This window comes from Amphiura filiformis, chromosome 7, assembly GCF_039555335.1.
Source record: "Amphiura filiformis chromosome 7, Afil_fr2py, whole genome shotgun sequence".
Taxonomy (NCBI): domain Eukaryota; kingdom Metazoa; phylum Echinodermata; class Ophiuroidea; order Amphilepidida; family Amphiuridae; genus Amphiura; species Amphiura filiformis.
Window position 1 is genome coordinate 60063220 of NC_092634.1, and position 26850 is coordinate 60090069.

General features: G+C 38.7%; 2 protein-coding genes across 2 annotated transcripts; both read right to left on the reverse strand.

Moving 5' to 3' along the window:
- Nucleotides 1-1085: 1085 nt before the first annotated feature.
- LOC140157413 (uncharacterized) lies at nucleotides 1086-11651 on the reverse strand. Its single transcript, XM_072180600.1, has 4 exons — nucleotides 11412-11651; nucleotides 7170-7590; nucleotides 5882-6075; nucleotides 1086-4045 (listed from the first exon to the last, which is right to left on the reverse strand). The coding sequence occupies exons 1-4, from the start codon at nucleotides 11517-11519 to the stop codon at nucleotides 3350-3352; spliced, it is 1419 nt and encodes a 472-aa protein (XP_072036701.1). The 5' UTR covers nucleotides 11520-11651; the 3' UTR covers nucleotides 1086-3349.
- A 771-nt stretch (nucleotides 11652-12422) lies between these two features.
- LOC140157982 (uncharacterized) lies at nucleotides 12423-20225 on the reverse strand. The gene is made up of 3 exons (XM_072181231.1): nucleotides 20076-20225; nucleotides 15396-15589; nucleotides 12423-12959 (listed from the first exon to the last, which is right to left on the reverse strand). Exons 1-3 carry the CDS (start codon nucleotides 20119-20121, stop codon nucleotides 12423-12425), a joined length of 777 nt encoding a protein of 258 aa, XP_072037332.1. The 5' UTR covers nucleotides 20122-20225.
- Nucleotides 20226-26850: the final 6625 nt, after the last annotated feature.

The following is a 26850-nucleotide window of genomic DNA, read 5'->3' on the forward strand; positions in this document are numbered from 1 at the left end:
CGGGTCATCAAGCAAAAGCGTGGGTACGAGCTGAACAACCGCCCTCAACAGGCTAGGAGTGGGGTGTTAGAGTTAATCTGTCACATGGTTAAGATCGGGTCATCAAGCAACTTTCTCATTGATTGACCTCGGATGACTCAAAATCATCCACCCAGCTGAAGGCCAAAGGTTTTGGCCGAAACGTCGGTGATTCCATCCAACCAAAAGTGAGTTTTTCTGGTTGACCAGATTTAATTATCAACTAAATGCCAAAGTTTTGCTATGTCGAAAATGTTTGCTATGGGATGTTGACTGAAATAAGGTTCGCTAGATGCTGAATCTAACCCTAATTCTGACCCTAATCCTTACCCTAACCCTAATCCTAGTTGTGACACACTACATTATTTCATATTAGACAGAGCGAACCTAACTTCATATTCAACATAGAGAACCTTATTTTAAATAATAGCGAATCTTCAACATAGCAAATCTTCAACATAGCATACGATGCACAGGTACTAATAAACAACAGTGCACCTCTGCGTAACATTAATTACCTCCACATGTGTGTGGTATAGAAATAAACACTAAAATGACTTTCACACACAAGTGTATCCTATGCGAATAAACAATTTTCATACACACAAACATCACATGAACTTCATATTCTACATAGTGTAGCCTGTAGGTATGAAAGGTGAATTCAAATTTGCCATCAAACCACATCATTTTTACATATCAAATTACAGCCCTTGAATAAAGAAAGCCAAAACTGAAAACCGTTTTGTCATAGCACTTTCCGTAGCAAAGTTACATCTTGTCAAAGATTGATTCATCAAAAAGATTCAGCTAACAAAGCAGCATTTCGGTGGTGTTTCTAGATCTTAAAACAGTGATAGTCTCATTATGATAGCAGCTTTTATATGTGGAACTGCTATCAAAATCCCTCTAAAATTCCATGTGCGATTATCTCATCACAAAAATAAATCATATATAAGTGAAGTATACACAACATATTTAGGCCTGGGTGCTCAATCTCGCCGATTAACTCTTCGGCGTGCCCGGAACCTAAGCCGCAGGCCCACGCCGATGTACATTTGCTGAGAAATAAAATACTGTTGCGATATGCACTAACAAAATGTGTGTCTGCTCGATGAAAAGCCATGCTCAGTCACCCGTTCATCGGCTTGATCGGCCCAACTCCTGCATTTCTCACAACCGGCTTATAACACTTGACAACAATACCCATACAAATTAGTGTCCTTGAGTGCGTTGATTCTTTGCCGGATTATATCGACTGATCCGCAAATTGCTCACGGTGAGTAAACTCAAGTAGGTACTACAATAAACATTAATATAAAGGTTTCGTGTAATGAATGACAAACCGCAGAACAAGAAGATGGCAAGATGTTGCAAACTCGATGCCCATAACTGCTCGCGATTTCGCAAGCAGGGATATGGCTACACTATATTCATTCGTTGACGTACTGCGGCTTGAAACTACAAGCCGCAGGAGAGCTATCGAAATGCTCCGAGACGACGCAGAGTTAATCATCGGCGAGATTGAGCACCGGGGCCTTATGTAGGTTTCCTTGAACAATCTGTTCTTTTAATTTTCTATGTAAAATATGTATTGTGTTTGGGGCCCGGTTGGGGTCAATTTGGCTGACTAGCAAATGTGTTAACTGAGGTTTGCCTTTCATACCTACATAGTGAACCTTATTCAACATAGCGAATCTTTGACATTGCGAACCTTCAACTTGGTGGTCGATGGACACCATCCTCATGGCTGTAGCATATAACCTTTAATAGGTTGCTTTTATCAGGAAGCAACTAGACACAAAGTAATTACCCCTTTTATTATGAGACAATAACACAATATCTAAGCATCCAATTTTAAAATGTGACACGATCTGGTCCATGGGGGCCAAAGGAGGCATTTTTGAAAATTGAGTTACTGTAATTATTACATTATACATACGATAGACTATCATTTACAGAAAACACCAAAGGTCTAGCATACTTGGTTCTAAAGTTATGAAGTTTTTTGAAGTATATTTTCTTATGTATTTTATTGTTTTTTACTCCATATTTTTACCTTTATCTCAGTTTCAAATTTGCCGCCTTTGGCCCCCATGGACCAGATCGTGTCACAAAATAGCAAAAAGAAAAACATTTTAGTTATGCTAATTTTGAAACCTCATTTGTTCGGAAAGCTCAAAATGTATAGCCATGGTGACTCCTTGATGCAGAATCAAAAGTCGCACCAAAATATACTCAGATCAGTGTACCATTACATTCCCTACTGGACTGGTCAAGGATGACACACGGTGACCAGTGATGCACAAAAATAACATTTTCAATGGGTGCAACTTTTAAATCTGCATCTTTTTCATTCAAAGGGTCACCATGGCAACACATTTTGGGTTACTATTAAGACAAAGGTGACATCAAAATTTGCAAAACCAAACTGGGCTTATTTTCACTATTTCAGTTTTCATGGGGGTAATTACTTTATGTGCCAATGTGTTTATAAGCAAATATTCATGAGCATTGGCCTACTTTCACCGATGGTGTGCTTCAAGTGAAATCAATTATCAAAATGGCAACCCAATATTCGATGGCCCCATTGTTGCACAAATGTGTGCCTTTCTGGCCAAATTAACATCATACTTGACTATTTTAGCTTAAAAAATACAAATTTTCATTGGCTTTGTGCGCATTTGTTTCAGCTTAACATCACACATGACTATTTTAGCTTCATAAACGCAAATTTTCATGTGCATTTGTTCAAGGAAAGTTAATCTGGAAGGGAAAGATGCTACACAGAGTTTACAACAACCTCCATCCCCCATGTCAAAAAGAAATCTATGCCACTGTCTCAAGCAATAAGCTACATCGGCATTTTACAAATTCTTAAAGCATTGTGTGACGGCTTTGGCAGTTTTGGTACACGTTGAACTCTGACCTATCGGGGATATCATTTTAAATTTTTTTATTCTAGTAGAACATTTTGAACAATATTTTGTAAGCACACAAAAACAATTTTGCTGATAGGTCAGAGTTCAATGTGTCCCAAAACTGCAAAGACTGTCCCACAATGCATTGCAAATTTTAATGCCGATTTGGGTTATTGGATTCACATCAAATACCAGTGACATCAGTGCCGCAGCATGCCGACAAACCACCCTGGCACGCTTGCATGATTTGATACTGCTGCCAGCCTCATTCCCACAAAGCCATCCAATATTAGCTTTTCCGATGCTTCAGTACCAAAGTATCAAATTTACCTGTAACTTAATCAACGAGCCTATGAGCTAACATACACACAAATCATGACTCTCTAACAATAAGACATCGGATCCCACTCTTACTCTGAATCGGACTCGGACTCCAAATCAGACTTGCTCTTTTTCTTATTGATGCAAGTCTGTCCCTTGACGCACCTCTTGCAGAACACCGCTTTCTTGTCAAATCTGAATTTGGCAACCTGGATATCCAGTACATCAAACAACATATCCATGGGATGCAGCATCCTCCACACGCCAAGATTGACTTTCTTCTTTTGGCGAGGAGCGATCCGAATCCCTGTGTTGTGAACGCAACCCTGCATATTGACGTACACATTGTTACGAATCTGAAAAGTGCCGTCCTCTGCAGTGGCAGGCATTATAAGCTTCTGACTTTCTGGCTTGCCTACTTTCACCGATGGCACGGTGCTTCCGGTGAAATCAAACTCCAACTGATGAACGACAGGTTTCAGTTTTTCATAAGAACATTGACACGGGTTGACGGCTGTGTACACAACTCTAAAGCATTCGTCCCCATTAAGAACAAGAGCATTCTTTGGTACCAGACAGCCATATTCGTCAATGTCAGCATCACTATCCAAGTCCTGGTCACTACCCCAGTCATCATTTTCCTCATCATTCTCATCATCCTTCTTACTTGTCCCGTCTTTCCCTTCTTCGTCCGAATCTGTCCATTCTTCTTCTTCCTTGTGCTTGGCAATGATGTGATGTTCTGTAAGCAAAGTCTGCCACTGGTTGGTAGCTGGGTCATACATCTGTAACCATGATTACAATAATAAATGAATAAAGATTCGGTTATTTTTCAGAATTGATTTAAAGCAATATCATGCAGTCAGAATTAATAAGTAAATTTTCACGGGAAATTTTTTTGGACACGTGACACCCATGGGCGCAGACATATTAGCATTATGGAATGTGACCCCGAGCACAGCGGTTGGTCTACTAATGTATTTGAATAGGAAGAATTCCATCTTTGCTGCAAAATAAGTAACTTGTCGCAAGTTGATAATATTATGGTAAGAGTTTCCGTAGATAAATATTTTTTTCCGTAGGTAGATATTTTTGAAATTACGTTTTGATGATATTGTGAAGAAATTAAGATTGATTGTGGGATAGGCTTTTAAGATTGCATGATATTCAATAAATTTGCAATACACGAATCTCTATCGAAATTGCAGCCAAGAATACTATTCCAATTCAAAATTACTAAGACTTACTAAGAATTACTAAGACGAGGTCATCGCCGGGGGTCAGAGATCAGGCTCGAGGTCACACTCACATTGATACGCATTGGTCACGTGTCCAGAAAATTTTCCCGTGAAAATATACCCATTAATGTTGACTGAATATTGTAACATTTCCATATGAATAGAGGTCACCACATTGGGCTATTCCATTTAAAATCCACACTACCCCTGTGGAAGATTTAGCTAAAGTCTTCCACAGAGGGAGTAAGAGTTTTGAATAGAATAGACAATTGGGTATCTTCCATTTGAAATACTCACTCCAGTTGTGAAAGATAAATGTAAAGCCATAATACAGGGGGAGTATGAAATTCAAAATGATTAACCCTAACCAATTACACTTGAAAAACATACTCCCCCTATGGAACATATTTCCAAAATCTTCCACAGGGGTAGTGTGGATTTCAACTTCCCATCTAGCGCCACCTGTGAAGAAAGTAAACATACTTATGAGACCATTTTTGGACCATAATGTACATAAGGACCAGTAATTACACTGACAAAATTTCATCGGTATAGCTCTTTCACTTCTGGGTGATGTCAAAAACTTTTGGATACCACCTCGTAGAGTCTCCAATACAGGGCTATAGACGAATCCAACGAGCCAAGTCATGGTCAGGATTTGGTCGGCCATCTTTGGGTCCCCACAACACCAAAAAGCCGCTTAAAAATTGATGTTAGATTCTTTTGTGTTGTAAACTGTCATCATTCTTTTGTCTACGTGTAACACGGGTGATAGAATGCAGTTTAAAACTGACCTTTTAAACTACTATGATATATTAGTGATAAAAACCCAACTTGACACAACTCTGTTTTGTAGCTATGATGCTTACTTCGGTATCCATAATCTGGAAACCCATCGTTCGCCTCTTCCAAGCCCAGAGTGCCCTGCTACTACATTGGAGGACCCCGAAAACACCCCCGCGCCGGTATCTGGATGTAAGCCGTTACTAAAGTAATGAAATCAATCGGGAGTAATGTGAATTATGAACGCAATAGGGCCTAATATAATGGGCTATAGGCCTTACCTGGTTCTGGTTCGATGAGATGCACCTGTAAATTAGTCGCATGCACACTGTAATGCTTTCCGATGCCCGCACTGCCCCAGACAAACAGGTATATCTATGCGCACTGCGCCCGTCGGTATTCCGCGCGCACGCGATAGCGTGCAGACAGACGGACAAACTCTCTATGATCAGTATGATATTACAGTCTGCTGTCAGGAAAAAAATGTGTGAAGGGTTCCAGTGGTCATTTTGTATGTTTTCTCCCCCATCGGACTCAAGTACAGGTAATAAATTTATGCAAAAAAATACATATCTATGAATAACCATTTCATAGACCAACCTGCAAATCATGTTGAGCTGGTGTTTTAGCATTTGGCACTGGCTGAGAACCATACACCAGTATCTTGCCTTTGTAGACCGTAGCACAGGCATAGTAGCATGGGACAGGTAGGTCAGCTATCTTCTCCCATTTCTTGTCTTTGAAGCTGAACCGTTCTGCTTCTTTCATTGCTTCAGACTCATTATCTTCTCCCCCTGAAAATGTTGAAGAAATATTTCATTATCAGTATTAGAAATAAGACACCTCCTCAGGCCAAATGCTCAGGATAGGATTGACCTTTTGCTGACCTCTGGGCACAATGTCATGATTGGGCCCCATGGCTCTTTGGATTAAAGTTTTACACCCCCACCCTATCACTGTAAAGTTTTTTTCAAGAATTCTTGTTTCAATCAAGTTACGAAACATCATTGTATAGGTATGTTTAACATCATTTTACCCAATAATCAATTGGATTTGTTAACATGAAATTTTACAAATGGCGTCCTGTACGTATGTCTGTTCAAGTGTGCCACAGCGAGCGTATGAAGACTTTGTGCTCACATTTTTACAGATGAAGCTACCAACAATATAATTTAATGTGAATATAATTGCTCATGTGTGTGTTCATCTTGCCACCTTACCAGTCGGGGGTGTATATGGATTTCAACTGGAATGGAGTGCCCCACTTCCCTATCCATTCCCACTAGCTGTTGCAGTGAGCATACATGTATGCAAAATTGTTGAATTTTTTACAATAACTTTGTCAATTTGTCTTTCCATACACTTTATTGTATGCCTTTAAAAAAATAGACGACCTAGCAAAACATTTTTAAAAATCAGACGGTCTGATCTCCCCCCCCCCCCATTTCACCCTTGGGAGGGCTACATAGCAATTAATTGGGGGTATTCCAGTATGGAAAACATAACTTTAATCTTACACACAGGGAGTGGGAACTTCAAATGGGATTCCCTGAATTGTGATTCCATTTGAAATCTACACCCCTGTGTGAGAGATTAAGGTCATGTCTTCGATAGTATATAGAGGTGTATGGATTTCAACCGAAATAGCCCATTTAAAGCATGGTGCTAACTGATGAAGAGGGGTCGCCCGTCAGTCCGAAACGCCGTCAGTCCTAACCACCGCTACTCCAAACTTTTAAGGTTAGGCTTAGGTTTAGGGTTAGGGTTAGGGTTAGCATTAGGTAAGCTTAAAATTCGGACTAGCGGTGGTTCGGACTGACAGGGTTTTGGACTGACGGGGTGTACCCGATGAAGACATTGCACTTTTGTTCAATGAATAAATACATACCAATTGCATAAAGGTAGCCATCCAGATGCACCATGGGAAATGCCTTGCGTGGGTCTATCATCAGTGGATACTGAGACCACGAGTTGACAAAATGCAAATATGCGCAATCATCCTTGTCCTCAATCCGGAACGACTTAACGCCCACGTTTCCTTCGTACACTTGGCAGTGATTCCAATACTTGAATCCACGGATCAATCGTCCCGATGCAGAAATCTTGCTCATTTTCTTGTAGTGACTTCCCCCTACAAGGAAGAGCTTACCATCCACAGACAACACTGACGATTTGTAGCTGAGATATTTCATGGGAGGGTTGAGGATTGGTTGATAGTCACACCAGGTTTGCCAACCTTGAACTGTCTTTGGTCCGTTGGCGTTAAAATATACCAAGGATTGTCCACCAGGGTTGATGGCTACAAGCGTCTGTAAAAAGAAAAAGTAAATAATAATAAACTTAAAGACTTCACAAGAAGTAATGCAGCCGCCTTTCTTGACACAATCAACTTCTAAATTTGCCACTTAAGTTTGTTCGGTATAATAGGCGGAAAAAATAAGACTCGTAATACCGTGTATTGATATAGAATGGCATGCAGATGGGCACAATGCTAATGCTAGTTGTGCGTTGCGTAATGCGTGACTGCATTGGCGCACGCTTATGTGAATTTATGCGAGTGTGAGTTGGGACTTTATTGATGCGTGCAGTAACAAAAGCCGAATAATTTCCGCCTTATATAATCTGAACAAACTTTAGTATGCATATAATGCTCTATATTGCTGTTACAGCCTGCCAGGTGAAGCACTTGCCTCTAAAACTTGGGGTCCAAGGGGTCCATATACTCTTTACTACATGAATTGTTACACTTTGGGGGTCTAACTGGTGAAATTGGGGATCCTCGACAGGGCGTTATCTAGGATTTGACGTGACAAGTGACCATTATTTTCATGGAAACTGTCTGTCTAAAATTTCACTCTGAAAACATACACCAGATATCTGCATCTTCATGGTCTGGTACTTATTTTGAGTTCAAACAACCTATTTAAAAAGCATTATTTTTAGAATTTGATAAGGGCACCAAGGCAATTTCTCAAAATTGAAGAAAACACACACAAACATAGATAGATGATTTTATAATGAAGGGGCAGGGCTGGGGCACCGACGGCAACTTCATTAGAGGGCACGACAAGTGATTGCCTTGGGTAAAGGACATATTTTGAGGGCATTACGGCAGTGGGGATGGGCACCCATGGCAAAATGCCATGGGTGCCATGGGTTAATTCGAGGGCTGCTGGTATATTGAAGATTCGCTATGTCCAAAATAAGGTTTGCTATGTCAAATATGAAATAAGATTCACTATGTTGAATCAAACCCTAACCCTAAACCTAGAGAACCTTATTTTTGACACAGCAATCAGGGTGTTTTTAAGCAATTAGCTGAAGTGGTATATTCAAATTTTTTGAACCCTTTCAATTGTAAATTTGTCCTCTGAAGAAGTATAAAACATTCCCCAATGGGTATTTTTATTTTAGAAGACTTTTTTAACAATGTGTGTCTTAATTTTTGGTGTTACCTTTTCATTTTTATTTTGTATTTTATATATATAAGCTAAACCCAGGAAATGGAATTTGGGCAGGGCATATCAGTAGAAGAACAGACAATATTTATACTGTATGAAGACCAATGGTGGGAAACAGAAACCGGGGAAGACAGTGCAAGAGATGGGGAGAAGAGATAGACCAATAGAGGCCGTAAGCCTTTCGCCATCTTGTTGGTACAAATGATCTGCGTGTTCATGCGTCGCGCAGGGCGCAGCTTGCCACGCAGCTGTTATCACGCATCAACGCGGTGATTTTGTTGTCCATGCATGGAGATCAAACGACCATCACAGCGTGTACCCACAAGATGGCGGCAAATGACGTCACGCTGACGGCCTCTATACTGGAGAACAGCTAGTAAATCTGTTTAGCAAGGCAAGGGATAGAGCTACCTGACGGAGACATGCTGAGGCTTTCGTCCAGCAATTGACTGACAATGGCTGATGATGAAAAATAATACAGACCCACTAACAGTCAAAAATAAATATCAACATATAGGTTATTTCTATTTCAAATCATGCAATATTTAACATGTATCAGTAAACAGATGCATTTGTAGGATTGTAGATAAATAATTCAAACTTTTTAGTTTGACAAATCCATTAAATGATTACTCACGACTTTAGCTTTCGCCATCAGGGCTGATGGCTTGATCACAAGTGAATAGGTCCACTGCTTTTCCCGCGAAACAGCTTGTTGACATTTCTACATTCGCAAAAAGGGGGCCAAAGCAATCAACCGCGACGAAGGTCTCGTATCTCTCGATCACATGTACGATCCACTGCTCAAAACAAAAACATCTTCACTTCCGGGAAATGTCAACAAGCCGTTTCGCGGGAAAGCAGTGGACCTATTCGTGAGTAATCATTTAATGGATTTGTCAAGCTAAAAAGTTTGAATTATTTAACATGTAGGCCTATGTTTTCAAGATTTTGTACGCATTGGACTTCATTAAGATCTGAAAGGGTATGCAAAGTGTGTGAAGGCGTGAATACACACGATTTGTGCGTTAAAGAAAACCCTGATAGCAATTGACCTTCAACATAGTAAACCTTCAACATAGTAAACCTTCAACATAGTAAACCTTCAACATAGTAATCCTTCAACATAGTAAACCTTCAACATAGTAAACCTTCAACATAGCAGGCAGACACCCACAATACTACAAATTGTGGGAAATCTATTAACTAACTTTACTAACTATGATAAATCATTTCACATATTTGCTTACCAGTAACCCCAGTAAAATATAAATGCATGGATCCGATGCAAAGCATGAAAAACAAATGGACATTTAAAGTCATAATGTACAATCTTTTTTCAGAATTTACCTTTATTTTTTTCAAAACCGATTTTTTGGCATATTTTTAATACTTACACATGTTCTAACTTAAATCTATGAGCAAACTGTCAAATTCGTTCTATTTGTAGTAAAACGGGACGATTTTCTGTTGGTCCGACATAAAGTCATAATTTTTTAGATTATGACTTTATGTCGGCCACGATCGCAAACCGTAGTCTCAGTACAAAACTAGCTTAGTTACGCTCCCTCCACATGTGGAGGGAGCGTAACTCAAACTGGACGCGTGGGAGACTAACTCTGAGGCTGCACTCACTGTCCTAATCCAAATAGTGCGAGATGTTTCGAGTGATAGAGGTGAAGTTTATGATGTTGTTTCTTTGCAAATTCCCAATGTTTTTCAGCGTCCAAATGTATTGGGAACTTTCATAATGATTGCATATTATCATTTTAGAAGAAAAATAGAAAAATCTAAAAATTTAAAAAGATCGTACATTAAGGCTTTAAAAATGAATATATAAAACAGTACAAGACTAGTCCCTGAAATTATAACTGCAGTCAATTTGTCGTAAATATTTCATTTGAATGAACACAGCTGTATTAGACCGCAATTATATGTCACATTTTCAAAATACAACACAAACGCACCACTTATACAATAATGAAAATACTAACCAATCATAAGTGAGTTGGCTTCATTTTTGCGTTTCGCACACGCCAACGTTCATCACACAGTGTACACACAGTGTACAGTGACAGTTTTTGTTACACTGTTGGCAGCTAGCTGTGTTCATTCAAATGAAATTTCTACTTATAGTTCAATTGTTGCAGAGAAAAAAAAATTAATTTTCAATGCAAATCTCACATCATTGCTTTTTAAGATATAATATCTGGAAAAGCCCGGGGAGGGGGGGGTACTCAAGTTTGGTTTTGGTAGGGACGTGCCGCTGAGATTTTGGAAGTAGACCCATAAATATACCAATTTTTCAAGAAATTTGGACCCATTGATATACCAAAAGTCAACATTTTCGGCCAAATTTACCCAAAATTGTCTTAGTTTTTACAAATTTTGGGAAAATTTTGGGAAAATTTTGGCTAGATTAAGGAAAAATTGGGCTGTTTTCCGAAAAAATTGAGAACATTTTGAAAAAAGGACCAATTCATATACCAAAATAGGCTTTGAAAAAGGGGTCATTGATATACCAGAAGGCTGAAAATGCTACCCATGTTTGCGGCACGTCCCCATATGGTCATCTGTACTGAGTACCCCCCCCCCCCCCGGGGGAAAAGCCCATTACAGTTCACAATTTAAAGTTATCCCCATCTCAACTCAAGGAGTATTATACTCACATCACAAAACATTACACTTCTTGTACCAAACCACTGATAATGTGAATCATGCAAAGGTACAGTGACCTTATCCTTGGCGTCCATTAGCTTCAACACTCTCTCTATCATATCTTTGCACTCCCCCAATTTCACATCAGAACAAAGACCTCTCAGTCGGTCCCGGGGCAGAAGACCAAGATGAACTTTCTCTAAGACTTTCTTGGTATACTCCGTTCGATTTTTCTCATCATACTTAATCCATGCCAAAGCTAAATCGAAAACCTGAAACGTACACAAGCAAAAACAAGACAATGTTTTTTAATGATTGGATTTTGGTGTACATAGTTTTTGGGGAAATTGAATATTTACAACACACATTGCAGCAGAAGATATGTCATCATTCTGGATGGAGTACATGGGGGGGGGGGTACTCGAGTAGGGATCCATGTGCTGCAAACATGGGCCTTATTTTCATCCACTTGATTTTTCTAGACCTATTATGGTATATGGATGGGTCATGTTTTCGAAATGTTCCCGATTTTTTCAACAAAAAAATCCCAATTTTGCCTTAAACTATAGCCAAAATATTTGAAATCTGCCGAAAATTTTGGCAATGTGCAGTAAATTTTGTCCAAAAATTTGACATTTTTATTATCACGATGGGTCCACTTTCATATTCTTAGTGGCACATCCCTACCCAATCTAACTTGAGTATGGTACCCCCGGATATCTCTTATCTGGCAAACACAAAATGTTTGTTTGTCCTCAGAGTCTCAGACTCTCTGTAGAAACAGGATCTGTTGGTCAGATTAAAAAAAAAATATTTAGGCCAAACGAAAAATATGCTTTTAATAAGTGATAAATTGGGATATTTCATGACTGCGTTACTTCAAAAATGTTTCAAAACAGTTCAGAAATGTGAGGAACCAAAAAGCAAAAACTTAAAGGTCCTTGAACTGATTCACAGCCTCATTCCCCATTTGTCTTCATCAAAATTGAGATTTTGTTATCAAGCCAAGTTTGTGACATAACTTAACAAAATATGCAACTAGCAACCTTGTTTTCCTCCTCTGGTTTCGCCAGATCATCTCTGTCCAAGAATGCCTCCATACCATCTGCCGACATGTCCTGCAGGAAGTCTTTGTCACTTATCAGCTTATCCACTGGCTCTTTCAGGAGATACTTGCAAGTACCATCAAACAGATTCTCCAGATGTTCTGCGCATCCCGACTTTTGGTTCGATTTCTGTATCTTCTGTGACAGAGTCAGGAGACTGGCAGCTATCTTAGTCGACACCGTTCTGAAACCACCCCTGAAGATATGATTGAACTGCTTGTAATAAGCATCAAGAGCCTCACGGAATTGCAGAGCTATTGCAACAGTAAGAAAGTCCATGAACTCCTTAGCCGGGTAGTTGGGTAAACGTCCTGTGTATGCAAAGTCGATAACTTTGTCCAGTATCTCCGTCTTGCAGCCTTTAGGGAGCACATTGGTGGTATTGAAGTCATATTCACAAGTTTTAGGGTTCTTGGATCCTTTGGTTTGCTTAGTTTTCTGGAATGCTGGCTCCTTATAGAGAAAAAAGGAAAGAAGAAAGAAGTCAAATTTGAGCAAACAATTTTAAAAGCAGTAGCAGGCTCTTGTTAGGTGCTCATATATGTAGGACCCTCTTTTTCAGCCCCCACTGGCTACACCACTGTGCCTCATGGATATTGGATAACATCAAGGGGATAATATTACTTTAGTACAAATGACAATATAAAAGTGATGCTTATATGGGTCACATTTGAGTCATCTAGCCTGGATACCTCTTGTTTGACATGTGGTGATCAATTGTGGATAGGAGTGGAGTCACCCATGGATAGGGAGTTGGTTTCAGATTGTTAAGGTCTCGCTCGCAGACTCTCAGATGGGCGGACATCGGTCTCAGAGGGGTGGACTTGGTCTTGATCTTGACCTCAGATGTGCAGGTCTTGGTCATATCAAAACCATTGAATACGAAAACGAATTATGAAACATGATCTTCATCCATGGCGTTGTCTTTTTAAAGACATTTCTTGTTATGAATAAACTCTCTTCACAGTGCTTGCACAGATGGCCTTGTGGATGGCTATTTGCATAATACAATGTAGTCTTAAACAGAGTCACGCTTTGCCACATTCTAGTTGTGTGAGTGTTGAGAACTGTGATTGAGACTAGTAAGAAAACTTGTTCATATAGTAGGCCTATACCCCGTGATGGTCACTCCCCTGCGGAGGGTGACGCACATGACCGTTACCAAAAGTTCAAAATACCCCCTTTCGTAGTTAATTACAAGGATATTTCATGACATTTTACCCCTTTTTTACCCAAAACAGGAACAAAATAGTACTTTGAAATGCCCCTATTTTTACAATTCCAAGGACACTTTTGCAAACTTGCCCCTATTTTAACATCAAGGATAAGGCTTCAACACACATTCGCATATTTGTCTGCCATAACATATTTAAATGGAACAGCATAATAGGGTGTCACAGAATCATAAAGGTAAAACACAGAATTTTTCTTGGTTCTTACGTTACAACATCCCTACATGTATACATTAACTTACCAATAGCATTAAGTGAGTAACAGTCGACCGAATTAACGACCCCTTTTTATCCATTTTGAGAACAAGTATTACCCCTAATTTGACAATTTCGTGGACAATTTGACCCCTTTTTCCACGATTTTGGTAACAATCATGCGGTCAGTAATTCAATTTGAGTGACCCTACCGGGGTTCATAACTGGTCATCAACAGTTGGTATTTGCCAATTAGATGGATGTTCCTCTTATCCAAACAGGACATTTTTATAACAATAAAGAGCTACTAACTACAGATGGCGCTATTATATGTTATGCCATGACAAAGGCAGAAGATGATGCGAAAAACAAGCCATTCATGCAGCGTTAGAAATAGCTGGTATCGCGTAGCAAAATGCTACACAATTTTATCAATTTGCTACACAATTTTAGAGTTGAGTAGCATTTTTATGCCATAGACTTACACACTAAAGTATGTGAATGTACCAAGAGAAAAGTAAATAAAGCAAATTTAACAGTCGATTTGACAGATTCTCTTAACATTATTTTTCAAATTTTATATCATTAATGGAAAGGGCATATACTCATATTGTCTACACTAGCATCAAAATAATAAGCAATGACCACTTATTTTTAAATGATAAATTATTTGCCAAAATAGCTGTCTTTGCCTGGTATTCTCATAGCCTTGTAATGTCAATGAGCGCTTAGAAATTGAAATGTTTGGAGGAGGCCTCAACTACATGTATACACAACACTGGTAATACTAAGGGGCTGTGCAATAACTATCTGTTCCAGTGGCGTACCATGGCCGCCCCAACCCGGGGGGCTGAAGAAAATTCAATCTTGCCGCCCCTTCCTCAACAGCCCCAAAAGGTTGACCCAATTTTTTTCTCGGTCGTTTGAAAAAATGAAGAGCAAAAAAAAACAAAAAACAAAAAAAAGGTTTCTGGCGCTAGCGCCCTAAAAGCAACACATTTTATGTATAGTACCATTTTATTCAAATTTTTTATGCTTTATCAAATTTTTCCACCCTTTTTTATTTACTAATTCTGTTTGCCGCCCCCTTGGTTTTTGCCGCCCCTGTTTTTGCCACCCCTTCTTCTTCCGCCCCCTTCATTTTTGCCGCCCCTGCTTTTACCGGGGCTGGCACCCCAAAATATGCGCATGTGTTCAGGTGGTGCTAAATGGCATGCCAGAAAAATGATTGCCACCGTCATGGCATGCCAAAAAAACCTTGCCCCCCCTCATATTAGAATGTTTATGTACTATTTTCCCCCAAGTCTTTTTAAAGGCATGTTAATTTGAATTTTTGTCTTGACAAAAATACAAAATCTCTCAAGTCACAAGTGTGCCACCTTTTGACCTGCTATCACATTTTTGCCGTCAAAAAATGTAGATAATTATTGAACAGACCCTATTCTCATACAACTTTTATTACCTTTTCAAACAGCTCGCTAGCCTCTCTCATGACAGTTTTGTGAGCGTTGAAAGACAAGCCATCAAACTTGAGCACTATATCCGCTTTGCCATCATTTCTTTTGGTGCTTGACTTTGGTCCAAAGTACTGGGCAAAGTGTGCTCTACGACATTGGTACGTTCTGATCTTGATCGTTTTAGTCTCCAGTGGTTTAACTGCAAGTGTAAACAACAATCATGAGGGTTAATCTAATTGAAATCCACACTCCCCCTGTGGAAGATTTAACCAAAGTTCAACAGAGTTTTGGAATTAAATCTAATACTGGAACTTACTTTTTGCAGCTATTGCGACATTGCGTCTGGATCCACCAGACTTCATCAGGCAACTGACCCGTTGGACTGGTCATGTGATCATCACTAAACAAGAAAGGGGGACTCTGCTTTAACTTATCTCATGCATGGGACCGGGTCATCGGGACGATACCTAGCTGTCTATCACGTGACCAGTCCGACGGGTCAGTTGCCTAATGAGGTCTGGTGGTTCCAGACGCAACGTCGCAATAGTTGCAAAAAGTAAGTTCCAGTACCGTATTAGATTTAATTCCAAAACTCTATTTAACCACAGTCTTCCATAAATGGAGTACATGTGTGGGTATCAAATAGAATAGACAATTGAAGAGCTCTGTTGCAAAAGCCCTTACATCTACTTTTGGCTGAAATTAAGTTATTGACATGACATTATAGTGTAGGTAAAAATACACATTTTGGTGGTTGTTTGACCTTCATAGTTCACACCACCTTCCCTTCCGGAGATTCCTTCCGGAAATCTGAACTTAAAATTAATATAAAATTTTAGGAAAATAATTTTTGATGTATAATAGTAGCCTTGAATGTTCTTTAAAACTATTAAAACCTAAAGGGGTCACTATGTTTGAAAAACATCACTATAATTAACGAAAGCTGTAGCTTCGGAAATGCTCAAAAATGCCATTTTGCCGGATTTAAATAAAAATTCATAATTAAAAAAGTAAATGAGATATTTCAATTTTTCTTTTTGATTTTGAAAGCATTATAGTTAGTTAAAGGAGTGTTTCGTGATCCTAGCATCCTCTTTTTATGACATTTTTCAGTACATATTCAAGAAAAATGCCTATTCCCAAAATTTCAGTTGATTCTGATTTTGCCTTTGCGAGTTATGCATGATTATGTGTATTACACTGCTCTATAGACAATGCGTTGTAATTTCGTTCTGGTGCACCAGAACGAAATTCAAATTACACGATATCTTTGCAAAACGAATTAATCTGCAAGAAATATTTAGTACATAAACATTATGTATCCAGAGGTTTCCAGTGATATAAAAATCTCAACTTTTTTTGAGAAAAGTGGGGGATGAGGCTGTGGATCACGAAATGCCCTTTAAGTTACATAAAGTATAGTTGCAAACAGTTGGGGTCAAATTTGATTGCAAAGGTGAATTCCAGAAAAGGGGTCAATTTATTTTGTTGCACTAGCCCTTACATTCACAAAAGGTGCGATATTAAAGAAATAATAAAATAAATAGGAAGGCTTGGAAATTGTACCAAACCTATTCTTTTAGTTTGTATTCATCAACACATTTTCCGAACCCAAATTGAATCAATTCGAACAAGTAATACTTGCACGATTAAAAAAAGCTGTTTGTCTCAAAAAGTCAAAAGTGAATAAGGGTTTTGCAATTAAAGCTCTTCAATTTAAGGGAACTGGAATGAGCGTTTCAACAGCATTTTTTGTGGGACATGAGAGCACATCAGACCTATCCAATTGCATTCTGAATACGAAGAATGTCTTTCTGATATCAAATAATTTTCCTTTATGAAATTCACGATACAATACACATTTTATGACAAATTATTAAAATGTGATATTTTTCACATTTTGATGATATAACAGTCCTCAGAAGTAAATTTTAAAAATTTATATATATAGTGATAGGCCTATAGTCTTAAAGTGTATGTAGCTGGGAGGAAGATATTGAAGATTTGGATTTTTTTCCCAAAAAGACCTTATTTTTTGGGGTGTTTTGGGAAAAAATCCATATCTTCAATACGAAAGGTCAAAATTTTCAATTGATCGTCGGCTTTTCATCCCACCTACATACACTTTAGGTATAAATCATCAGATTTACTGCTAAATATCAAAAATATCAAATTTTAATGATTTGCCATAAAATGTGTATTATATTGCGAATTTCAAAAAATCAAAATTATTTGATATCAGAAGGCCATTCTTCGTATTCAGAATGCAATTCGATATGTCTGATGTGCTCTAATGTCCCACAATAAATACTGTCCAAACGTTCATACCCCAGCCCTTAAGCAACTTTTATTTGAAGTACTCAATCAAGTTGTGGAAGATATTGGTAAAGATGTACTGGGAAGTTTTTATTTACACAGGCAATTCTATTTGAGAACAGAGTCTCTGAGGTCACACCACTAAATCAGGTCCAACCCTATCTGGCTGAAGAAATAACAACCAGTGTTTCCAATCGCTAACCACACCTGGTGCATTTTAATGGAAAAAAAAGTTTGAAATGAAGGCTGGTGTGGTGTGCCCATTTTTTGGTGATAGTTGTGCTTTGTGGATTTTTTTCTTATCATCCAAGCATAAAAATATTACAATTCTGCCATTTTAGGAAGGTTTATCTTTCTTTCTCCCTTTATATACGAGGGGGTATCAAAAAGTTCTAAGCCTCGACAAGAAGGCTTGTTAGTAGACTCATGGTTCCAACATATTTTTCAACATAGTCCCCCCTGACCTCAATGCACTTTGTCCAACGGTGTTCCAGCATTCAGAAGCCCTCATGGAAAAAAGCTTCATTTCGGACCTCCAAGTAGGACTCCACGGCCTCAATGTCATCATTATCCGACTCATAATGGCGTCCACGAATTTCAGATTTGAGTTTTGGAAACAGGTAGAAGTCAAATGGTGTCAGACCTGGTGAATAAGTTGGTTGGGGCAACAATTCAAAGCCACACTTGGCAGCTTCAGCCACTGCAACTTGCGCTCTATGAACAGGGGCATTGTTCTGCAGCAGGAGGTCCACAGCCCACAACTTTCCGCTGTGTTTTTCTTTAATGGCTTATTTGTGATGCGATCAAGCAAAATCAGTCGGAACTCGGAAATATTGATTTTGAGATATAGCCAAACAAAGGATATATTTCCTTTTGTTTCCTCTTGTTTTGGAAACTCTTTAATTGCTCATATCTTTGGAACTGGTTGCTCAATTTCAATGGGATTTTTTGCAAAATCCAGCTTTGTAAATGCTTTTTACTAGCCTATAATAAACTGAAAATTTATTATTGCCGAGTTCCGACTGATTTTGCTTGATCGCATCACATTTTAGCTGCTGCAGTTCGGACGCGTAGTACTCTCCAGTGATGGTTTCACCTCTTTGAAGGTAGTCAATCATAATGACACACTTGCTATCCCAAAAAACAGAGGCCATGACCGTTCCAGCAGAAGACACTTGCTTGAACTTCCTTGGAGGTGGAGATCCATGATGCTTCCACTGCTTGCTTTGATTTTTGATTTTGGTTCAAAGTGACTAACCCATGTTTCATCCTGGGTGAAAATTCTGGAGTAAAAATTATCTGGATCAGTCTGAAAACGTGCCAAAAGTTCCTTCGAAATGTCATGCCTGGCAAGTTTCTGATCTCGAGTCTGCATTCTCGCACCCATCTTGCGGACAGCTTGCTCATGCCTAAGGTGTCAGTCAAAACACTTTGCACTGAACCATAACTACTACCCATCTTGTCAGCTATTTGTTGGATAGTCAAGCGTCTGTCCTCCAGCACCCGGTGAATGGCGTCCACTTGATCAGCTGTTGTTGAAGATCTTGGGCTTCCTGACCTTGGATCATCTTCCGAGCTCTCCCTCCCTCGACTGAATTCAGCAGCCCATTTCTTTATGGTGGAATAGCTAGGAGGGGTATCACTAAGTGTGCTGACCATGTCTTCATGGATTGCCTTGGGTGCCATGCCCTTTTTATGAAGATATTTAATCACTGCACAAGCTTCTTGTTTATACATTTTTGGATCTTTGTTGAATCTGAAGACTTTCAAAGGACCTCACTTGAAAATAATAAATGACAGATATATGAATATTGGTGCATAACCTTATAAGGCAACATACTTTTTAATTACAATGCAACTTGAATTTGGAGATGCTGCTATGCCTTCTAGGTGAGGCTTAGAACTTTTTGATACCCCCTCGTATAACATTTTTGGGGTCCCGGACCCACCAATAGAGTTCGGACCCCCTGTTTTTAAATTTTCTGCAAGTCAGGGCCCTGCAACCCCCCAGCTTTTCAATCTAGCGCTATTGCAGACATACTATGCTGCATTTGTGCAACTCGGGACTCACCAAACTCTACTCCGGACCCCCTACTTTTGAATTTTCTGCAAGTTCGGGGGTCCCTGCCGACACTGGAGTGTTTAGTTCTAGCGCTACCCCTGATCAAGTGAATTCAGCTTTAATTTGAATTTCAAAGCCTTGAAGTGCGCAGTAACAATGTGCACATCAACGTTATGATGGGATTTACTGAAAAGGTCAACATTTAGAAGATCGAGGTAAGCTTATAAAAGTACTACACATACATGTACAAGCATGACTAAACTCACTGCTGAGGAGGTGATTTTAGTATCATTATAAAACAACTTACAATACGGGTCCCGTTTCGGAGGGTGTGTGATTTCACATTCTATCATCTTGATTCGTCAAAATGGCAATGGTATGCCGAGTTATTTTGTTACTACCAAACAGATAAACGACACAAAACTTCTGCAATTCAGCAAAATTACGAGTTTCGACTTTCGAGTTCGTTCGCGCAGAATCGCGCTTTTAAATTAACTGCAGCTCGTCGTAGGCCAAATTGTACGGAAGCTTAGAAGTGCCACCAAAAATTTGAATTCGAGCCAGGGGCAAAAGCATGATGATGCCCCTGGTAAAATGTTGGTGGGACACGGGCTTATTTCCCCCGGGTTATTTCCCCTTTTCTTTTCCCTCCCCCCTCCCCGATTTTCTCTTTAATTTTTCGTTTTCATTTTTTATTGTCAGGGACACTCTCCGGGGCATTTATTTGCTTCATTGAGGCACCCTTTCAATTTTCTCCCCAAATCTGATGTCGACAAGGCCCGCCCGCCCCCCCCCAACTCAACATAAAAGTTGGCAACCATGAGAGTTACCAAATCTTTCAAAGACCCCCTTTGTTATGACTGATTTTTCATCAAATTTACCCCCCCCCCCTCTTTTTTTTCATACAAAATCGAGGACAAAATTTGGCCAAAAATAATCGCTTAGTGTGGTTTTCAATGACTAGAATTTCAAACACAATGACTAGAATTTCAAACACCCCTTTTTCAATGACACTAAATATTGCCACATTATTTTCTTCGGAAGGGGGGTCCCAAATAAATAGAGAGGGAGGGAGAAGAAAAAGAAAAGAGGGGAAGAGGGAAAAAGGGAAAAGAGGAAAGAAGAAGAAGAAGAAGAAGAAGAAGAAGAAGAAGAAGAAGAAGAAGAAGAAGAAGAAGAAGAAGAAGAAGAAGAAGAAGAGTGAGGTTAAAGATGACATAAATGAAACAGATCTTAGCAAAAGATAACAAGTTAATAGGTGAGGGCCGTGAGGTAGTGAAGCTACTAAATGGAAGAGAGGAAATCTCAAGACACTATTTGAGCAAAATTTAAAAGAGGTGTAGTACCACCTCAAACAACAAAATATATTGGATAAACTTGTAATCTTTATTGTGTAATTATGAGCACCCGAGTGTTGGAAAAGCAACATTTAGGCCTATCTCTGATTGTTATGCATAATTGGGCATCCAGGTATTGGAAAAATAACATTAATCTCTGATCATATTAGACATATAAATGGATATCCGGATGTTTGAAAAATAACATTATTTTGTTTCAAATCTTTGAACAAGTTCATGTTGAATTCAACTGAATTTTGTTCTTTTTGAACAATTCCAACCAAAAACGAAGGTGATTTACTCACGTTTTAGTGACGTTTCACCACTGCACTAGTGGTTTCATAAGTCTGGCAACTCATTCACAGCAGACCAAAGGCATGGTTGTGAGAGGGCTAGTGGACGAGTCTCCCGTGTGTTAAAAAAAAACACGGGTTTCCTACTGCCATGAAGCCACCACACCGTACCATCCACAGTATGCTCGTTAAACTTCTCCATCAGTAGGCTGTCTCATACTTAGGTACTTTATCCTGAAGAAGTCGGAGCTACTCCTGACGAAAGCTTGACAGTTCTAACATTGTCCGACGGCGAAACCACAAAAAACTTACTACTAGTAATTGTTAATATATGTTGCTTATAATTGGGTATATCCATGTCATGAAAAAACAACATTAATCTCTGATGTTACACGTAATTGGGCACCCAGGTATTGCAAAAACTACATTAATCTCTGATGTTGTTCATAATTGTGTATTCGTGTTATGGAAAAACAATATTAATCTCTGATGTTACATGTAATTGGGCACCCGGGAAATGGAAAAACAACATTAATCTCTGATGTTACACATAATTGGGTATCCGTGTCATGGAAAAACAATATTAATCTCTGATGTTACATGTAATTGGGCACCCGGGAAATGGAAAAACAACATTAATCTCTGATGTTACACATAATTGGGTATCCGTGTCATGGAAAAACAATATTAATCTCTGATGTTACATGTAATTGGGCACCCGGGAAATGGAAAAACAACATTAATCTCTGATGTTACACATAATTGGGTATCCGTGTCATGGAAAAACAATATTAATCTCTGATGTTACATGTAATTGGGCACCCGGGAAATGGAAAAACAACATTAATCTCTGATGTTACACATAATTGGGTATCCGTGTCATGGAAAAACAATATTAATCTCTGATGTTACATGTAATTGGGCCCCGGGTATTGGAAAAACAACATTAATCTCTGATGTTGCACGTAATTGGGCCCCGGGTATTGGAAAAACAACATTATTCTCTGATGTTACATGTAATTGGGCACCCGGGTATTGGAAAAACGACATTAATCTCTGATGTTACATGTAATTGGGCCCCGGATATTGGAAAAACAACATTGATCTCTGATGTTACATGTAATTGGGCACCTGGGTATTGGAAAAACGACATTAATCTCTGATGTTACATGTAATTGGGCCCCGGGTATTGGAAAAACAACATTATTCTCTGATGTTACATGTAATTGGGCACCCGGGAAATGGAAAAACAACATTAATCTCTGATGCTGCTCATAATTGTGTATCCGTGTCATGGGAAAACAACATTAATCTTTGAGATTACACGTAATTGGGCCCCGGGTATTGGAAAAACAACATTAATCTCTGATGTCGCTCATAATTGGGTAAAACAATATTAATCTCTGATGTTACACGTGATTGGGAAAACAACTGATGTTACACGTAATTGGGCCCGGGTATTGGAAAACATCATTAATCTCTGATGTTACACATAATTGGGCCCCGGGTATCGGAAAAACAACATTAATCTCTGATGTTACATGTAATTGGGCACCCAGGTATTGGAAAAACAACATTAATCTCTGATATTACACGTAATTTTGCACCCGAGTATTGGAAAACATCATTAATCTTTGAGATTACACGTAATTGGGCCCCGGGTATTGGAAAAAACAACATTAATCTCTGATGTTACACGTAACTCATGGTCCCCTGGGTATTGGAAAAACGACGTTTATCTCTGATGTTACACGTAATTAGGCATCTTGGTATTGGAAAAAAACATCTCTGATGTTACACGTAATTGGGCCTCGGGTATTGGAATGATAACATTAATCTCTGATGTTACACGTAATTGGGCCCCGGGTATTGGAAAAACAACATAAATCTCTGATGTTACACGTAATTGGGGCCCGAGTATAGGAAAAACAACATTATTCTCTGATGTTGCACCTTATTGGCCCCGGGTATGGGAAAAACGACATTTATCTCTGATGTTACATATAATTTGGTACCCGAGTATTAGAAGATAACGTATAGGCCTATACTCTGATGTTGCACACACAATTTTCATGCACGACATACAACAATACACATTTTTATAAAGAAATATAGTCAAAGAATCTTATTGTAACACATATTTGGTGTAATAACTTTTGAACGAGTGCATATTTTTTTAAAGTGTGAATTCAAAAATATAATTCAAAACTTATGTTCCATTATTAACTATTATCCTTTGGAAAATGTATACTTTTGTATGTCGTGCGTGAACGTAAGATCGACATTTTTAAACCAAACTATAGTTTCATCGATAAATTTTGTCTGTTTCCTAAGAGCTGCAAGCTGCATACAATTTAAATAAACAGGCTCCTGACACGTAATGGTTCCATATCATAATTCTACTAGAATCTTTAATTTAAACCAATAAAGACCGAACCAGAGTGGAAGCTTTGTCTATTATTCATAAGAACTTTAACGCGTGACCAGCAATCAATTGTGGTTCAATATATAGAGAGAGTGCCTTATGCGGCCCATGTACACGTTCAATTTTATTGGGTAATATCAAAGACCCTCGATATACAAAATCTGTTGTGCACTATTAATGATCGTGTGTCCAGTGAACATTGTATCTATAGGGTCTTTGATATTGCCCAATCAAATTGAACGTGTATAGGCCGCATAAGTGACCTAACCATACTATTTACGCTTGCAAATATGGCGCCTATTATCTAGACCTGGGATACATATCATAATTCTAGAATTGTGACGTAATTCCACACGCCCTTCTCACAATTCATTCAACTTCCCTGCTTTTATATAATTCGACACGAGTTTAAAAGCACGGGTCCTCAACCAAACAGGATGCGCGCGCATACAGCCGTCAGAGAACAATGGACAGCTGTGTACCAACTGCTTGGTATGACGACAAGTGTCATCAGTCTGCTTTTGTGCCCGCCATATTTCAAAAAGGCTTATTAAGCCTTTTGAAGTATGGCGGGCACAAACGGAGAGGACGTACTTTAATTTGGGTAACCTTTTATCAGCTGAGAAGCATACAAAAGATTACCCAAACCAAAGCACGCCCTCTCCTTTTGTGCCCGCCATACTGCAAAAAGGCTAATCACATCTAATGCCATACAAATGTATTGCACTATTCAGCCACTGATTGGTCGTCAGTCCTCCGTCACGCGTACAATGCGCAAACGATGGTCTAAAATTAAAGTTCTACTTTTTATTTAGCGATAATAACCTACACCAATAACAATTAAGTGCCCGGGAAGCAGTCAGTAATATACTCCCTACCTAAAGATATCCGAACGATGTGTGGCATTGAAATAGGCCTAATTATATTAACGATATAAACACATACCAAAAGTTATTACCGCCCCCCTCCCTTAATAAATAACCATTATTCCAAATTATGACAAAAAGATACCGGTACTGTAAGATACTAAAGTCGTGTTCACACAGTCAGATATAAGTGTGTCATTACCGGTAATAAGCGACTTATAACCGGTAATAGTGACTTATTACCGGTATTAAGTGACTTAAGTCCGACCGTGTGAACACGACTTAAAGAATATAAAAGTATACATTTTTAGAATGGAAATGACTTGATAAATTCATCTGTGAGGTCCAATTTGGGCCAAAATGCTCATTTTAGAGAAAATCACAAAACGGTTTTTGGCCCAATTTTTTCGTGCAACGTAACAAAAAAAAATTGTTTGGCCAAAAAAATTTTTTTATTAATTTTTAAAAACTAGATAAAAATATCTAGGGACCGTTTTTTCATTTTTTTGAATTTTGACCAACTTCACCAAAAATATTTGAAATTTGGGCGAAAATCAGGCTTTTTTATGATTTTTTTGAAAAATTTGCATTTTTTGACCATTTTTGGTGCAAATTTCTCAAAGTTGGTCAAAATTCAAAAAAATCAAAAAACGGTCCCAAGATATTTTTATCTAGTTTTTAAAGATTAATAAAAAAAAAATTTGGACCTCACAGATGAATTCAGCAAGTCATTTCCAGTCTATAAATGTATACTTTTATATTCTTTAGACTAATAATTTAGCAGTTATGAAGCCCGAAAGTTTCCATAATTCCAGGGTTAAGACCAGCCTTAATGATCACTGGCGTGTGAATACACTTACATCTGTGACATTCATACTGAGAGCAATTTGGGCTTGGTTGAGATTGATTCCATTTACCAAGGTGCGATACTTGAATTTTATCACACTTGACATTTTCTTGTACATGTTGTACACGTACGTAAATACTGAACGGCCGATCTTTCGGATTTTCTAGGCGAGGACTATATTGATCATGTTATGTGTCACACCCGGGGTGTAAACTTACGGTAAAACAAAGTTAGGAGCAGCAACAGTACACGTACACCTACAACATAATCTAAGTCTTGAACATTTGAGTCTTTGTGTGATGAAATGCTAAAAAAGCATCACTTATTTTCTAAAGTCAAAAGAGGGAAATTATTTGCTGTTCGGAAAGGGGGGTGTCATGAAAATTCAACCCGTGATAGCGGGTCATAAACAAATTTTAGCCTCTAATAGAGGGGTTATAAAATTTGACTTCGGTAACATACATATACATGACCCCCCTTCCGAAGAATAATGGCAGTCCCCTTCTAGGGGTTGTTGGGTGACAGCAGGACTAAATCAGGGGCCCTGAGAGTGGCACATAATAGGCCTACATATCGTAGTATTGACTGCTCCCTTTATCATAAGTGACAAAACTTACAAATTATTATCTTTTTACCCATCACCAGGGATTACTACAGGGTGTATCTCAAAACATGTCACAATTGTGATTATTTTTGTCGATTAGAAAAAAAGGAAATATCGAAAATGTTTTTCATTGGTGGTGTGTAGTATTATGTTGGCCAAGGTAGTTTTTCTGTGTGATTTAGAGCTTTTTTTTTAACGTGACAGTAAATTTACTCGGGCATGCCCAAGTTCCCGTACATTTCTATACACTGAGCCATAGCGCTCACACCACGCTAAGTATATACAGGGAAAAGTGGACCAACTAGAATTTCTCGGCCCTTACTCTATATCGAAGGATATAGGCGTACGTGCTTAAATGAGATGACATGAAAAGTAATAATTTTTTATTATAAGTGACAAAACTTACAAATTATTATCTTTTTACCCATCACCAGGGATTACTAAAGGGTGTATCTCAAAACATGTCACAATTGTGGTTATATTTGTCGACTATAAGGAAATGTCGAAAATATTTGTTCATTGGTGGTGTGTAGTAATATGTTGGCCAAGGGAATTTTTTCTGTGTGATTTAGAGCTTTTTTTCTTAACGTGACAGTCAATTTACTCGGACATGCCCAAGTTCCTCTGGTACATTTACATTGAGACATAGCGGCGCTCACACCACGCTATAGGGAAAAGTTGACTACGAGTAGAATTTCTCGGCCCTTACT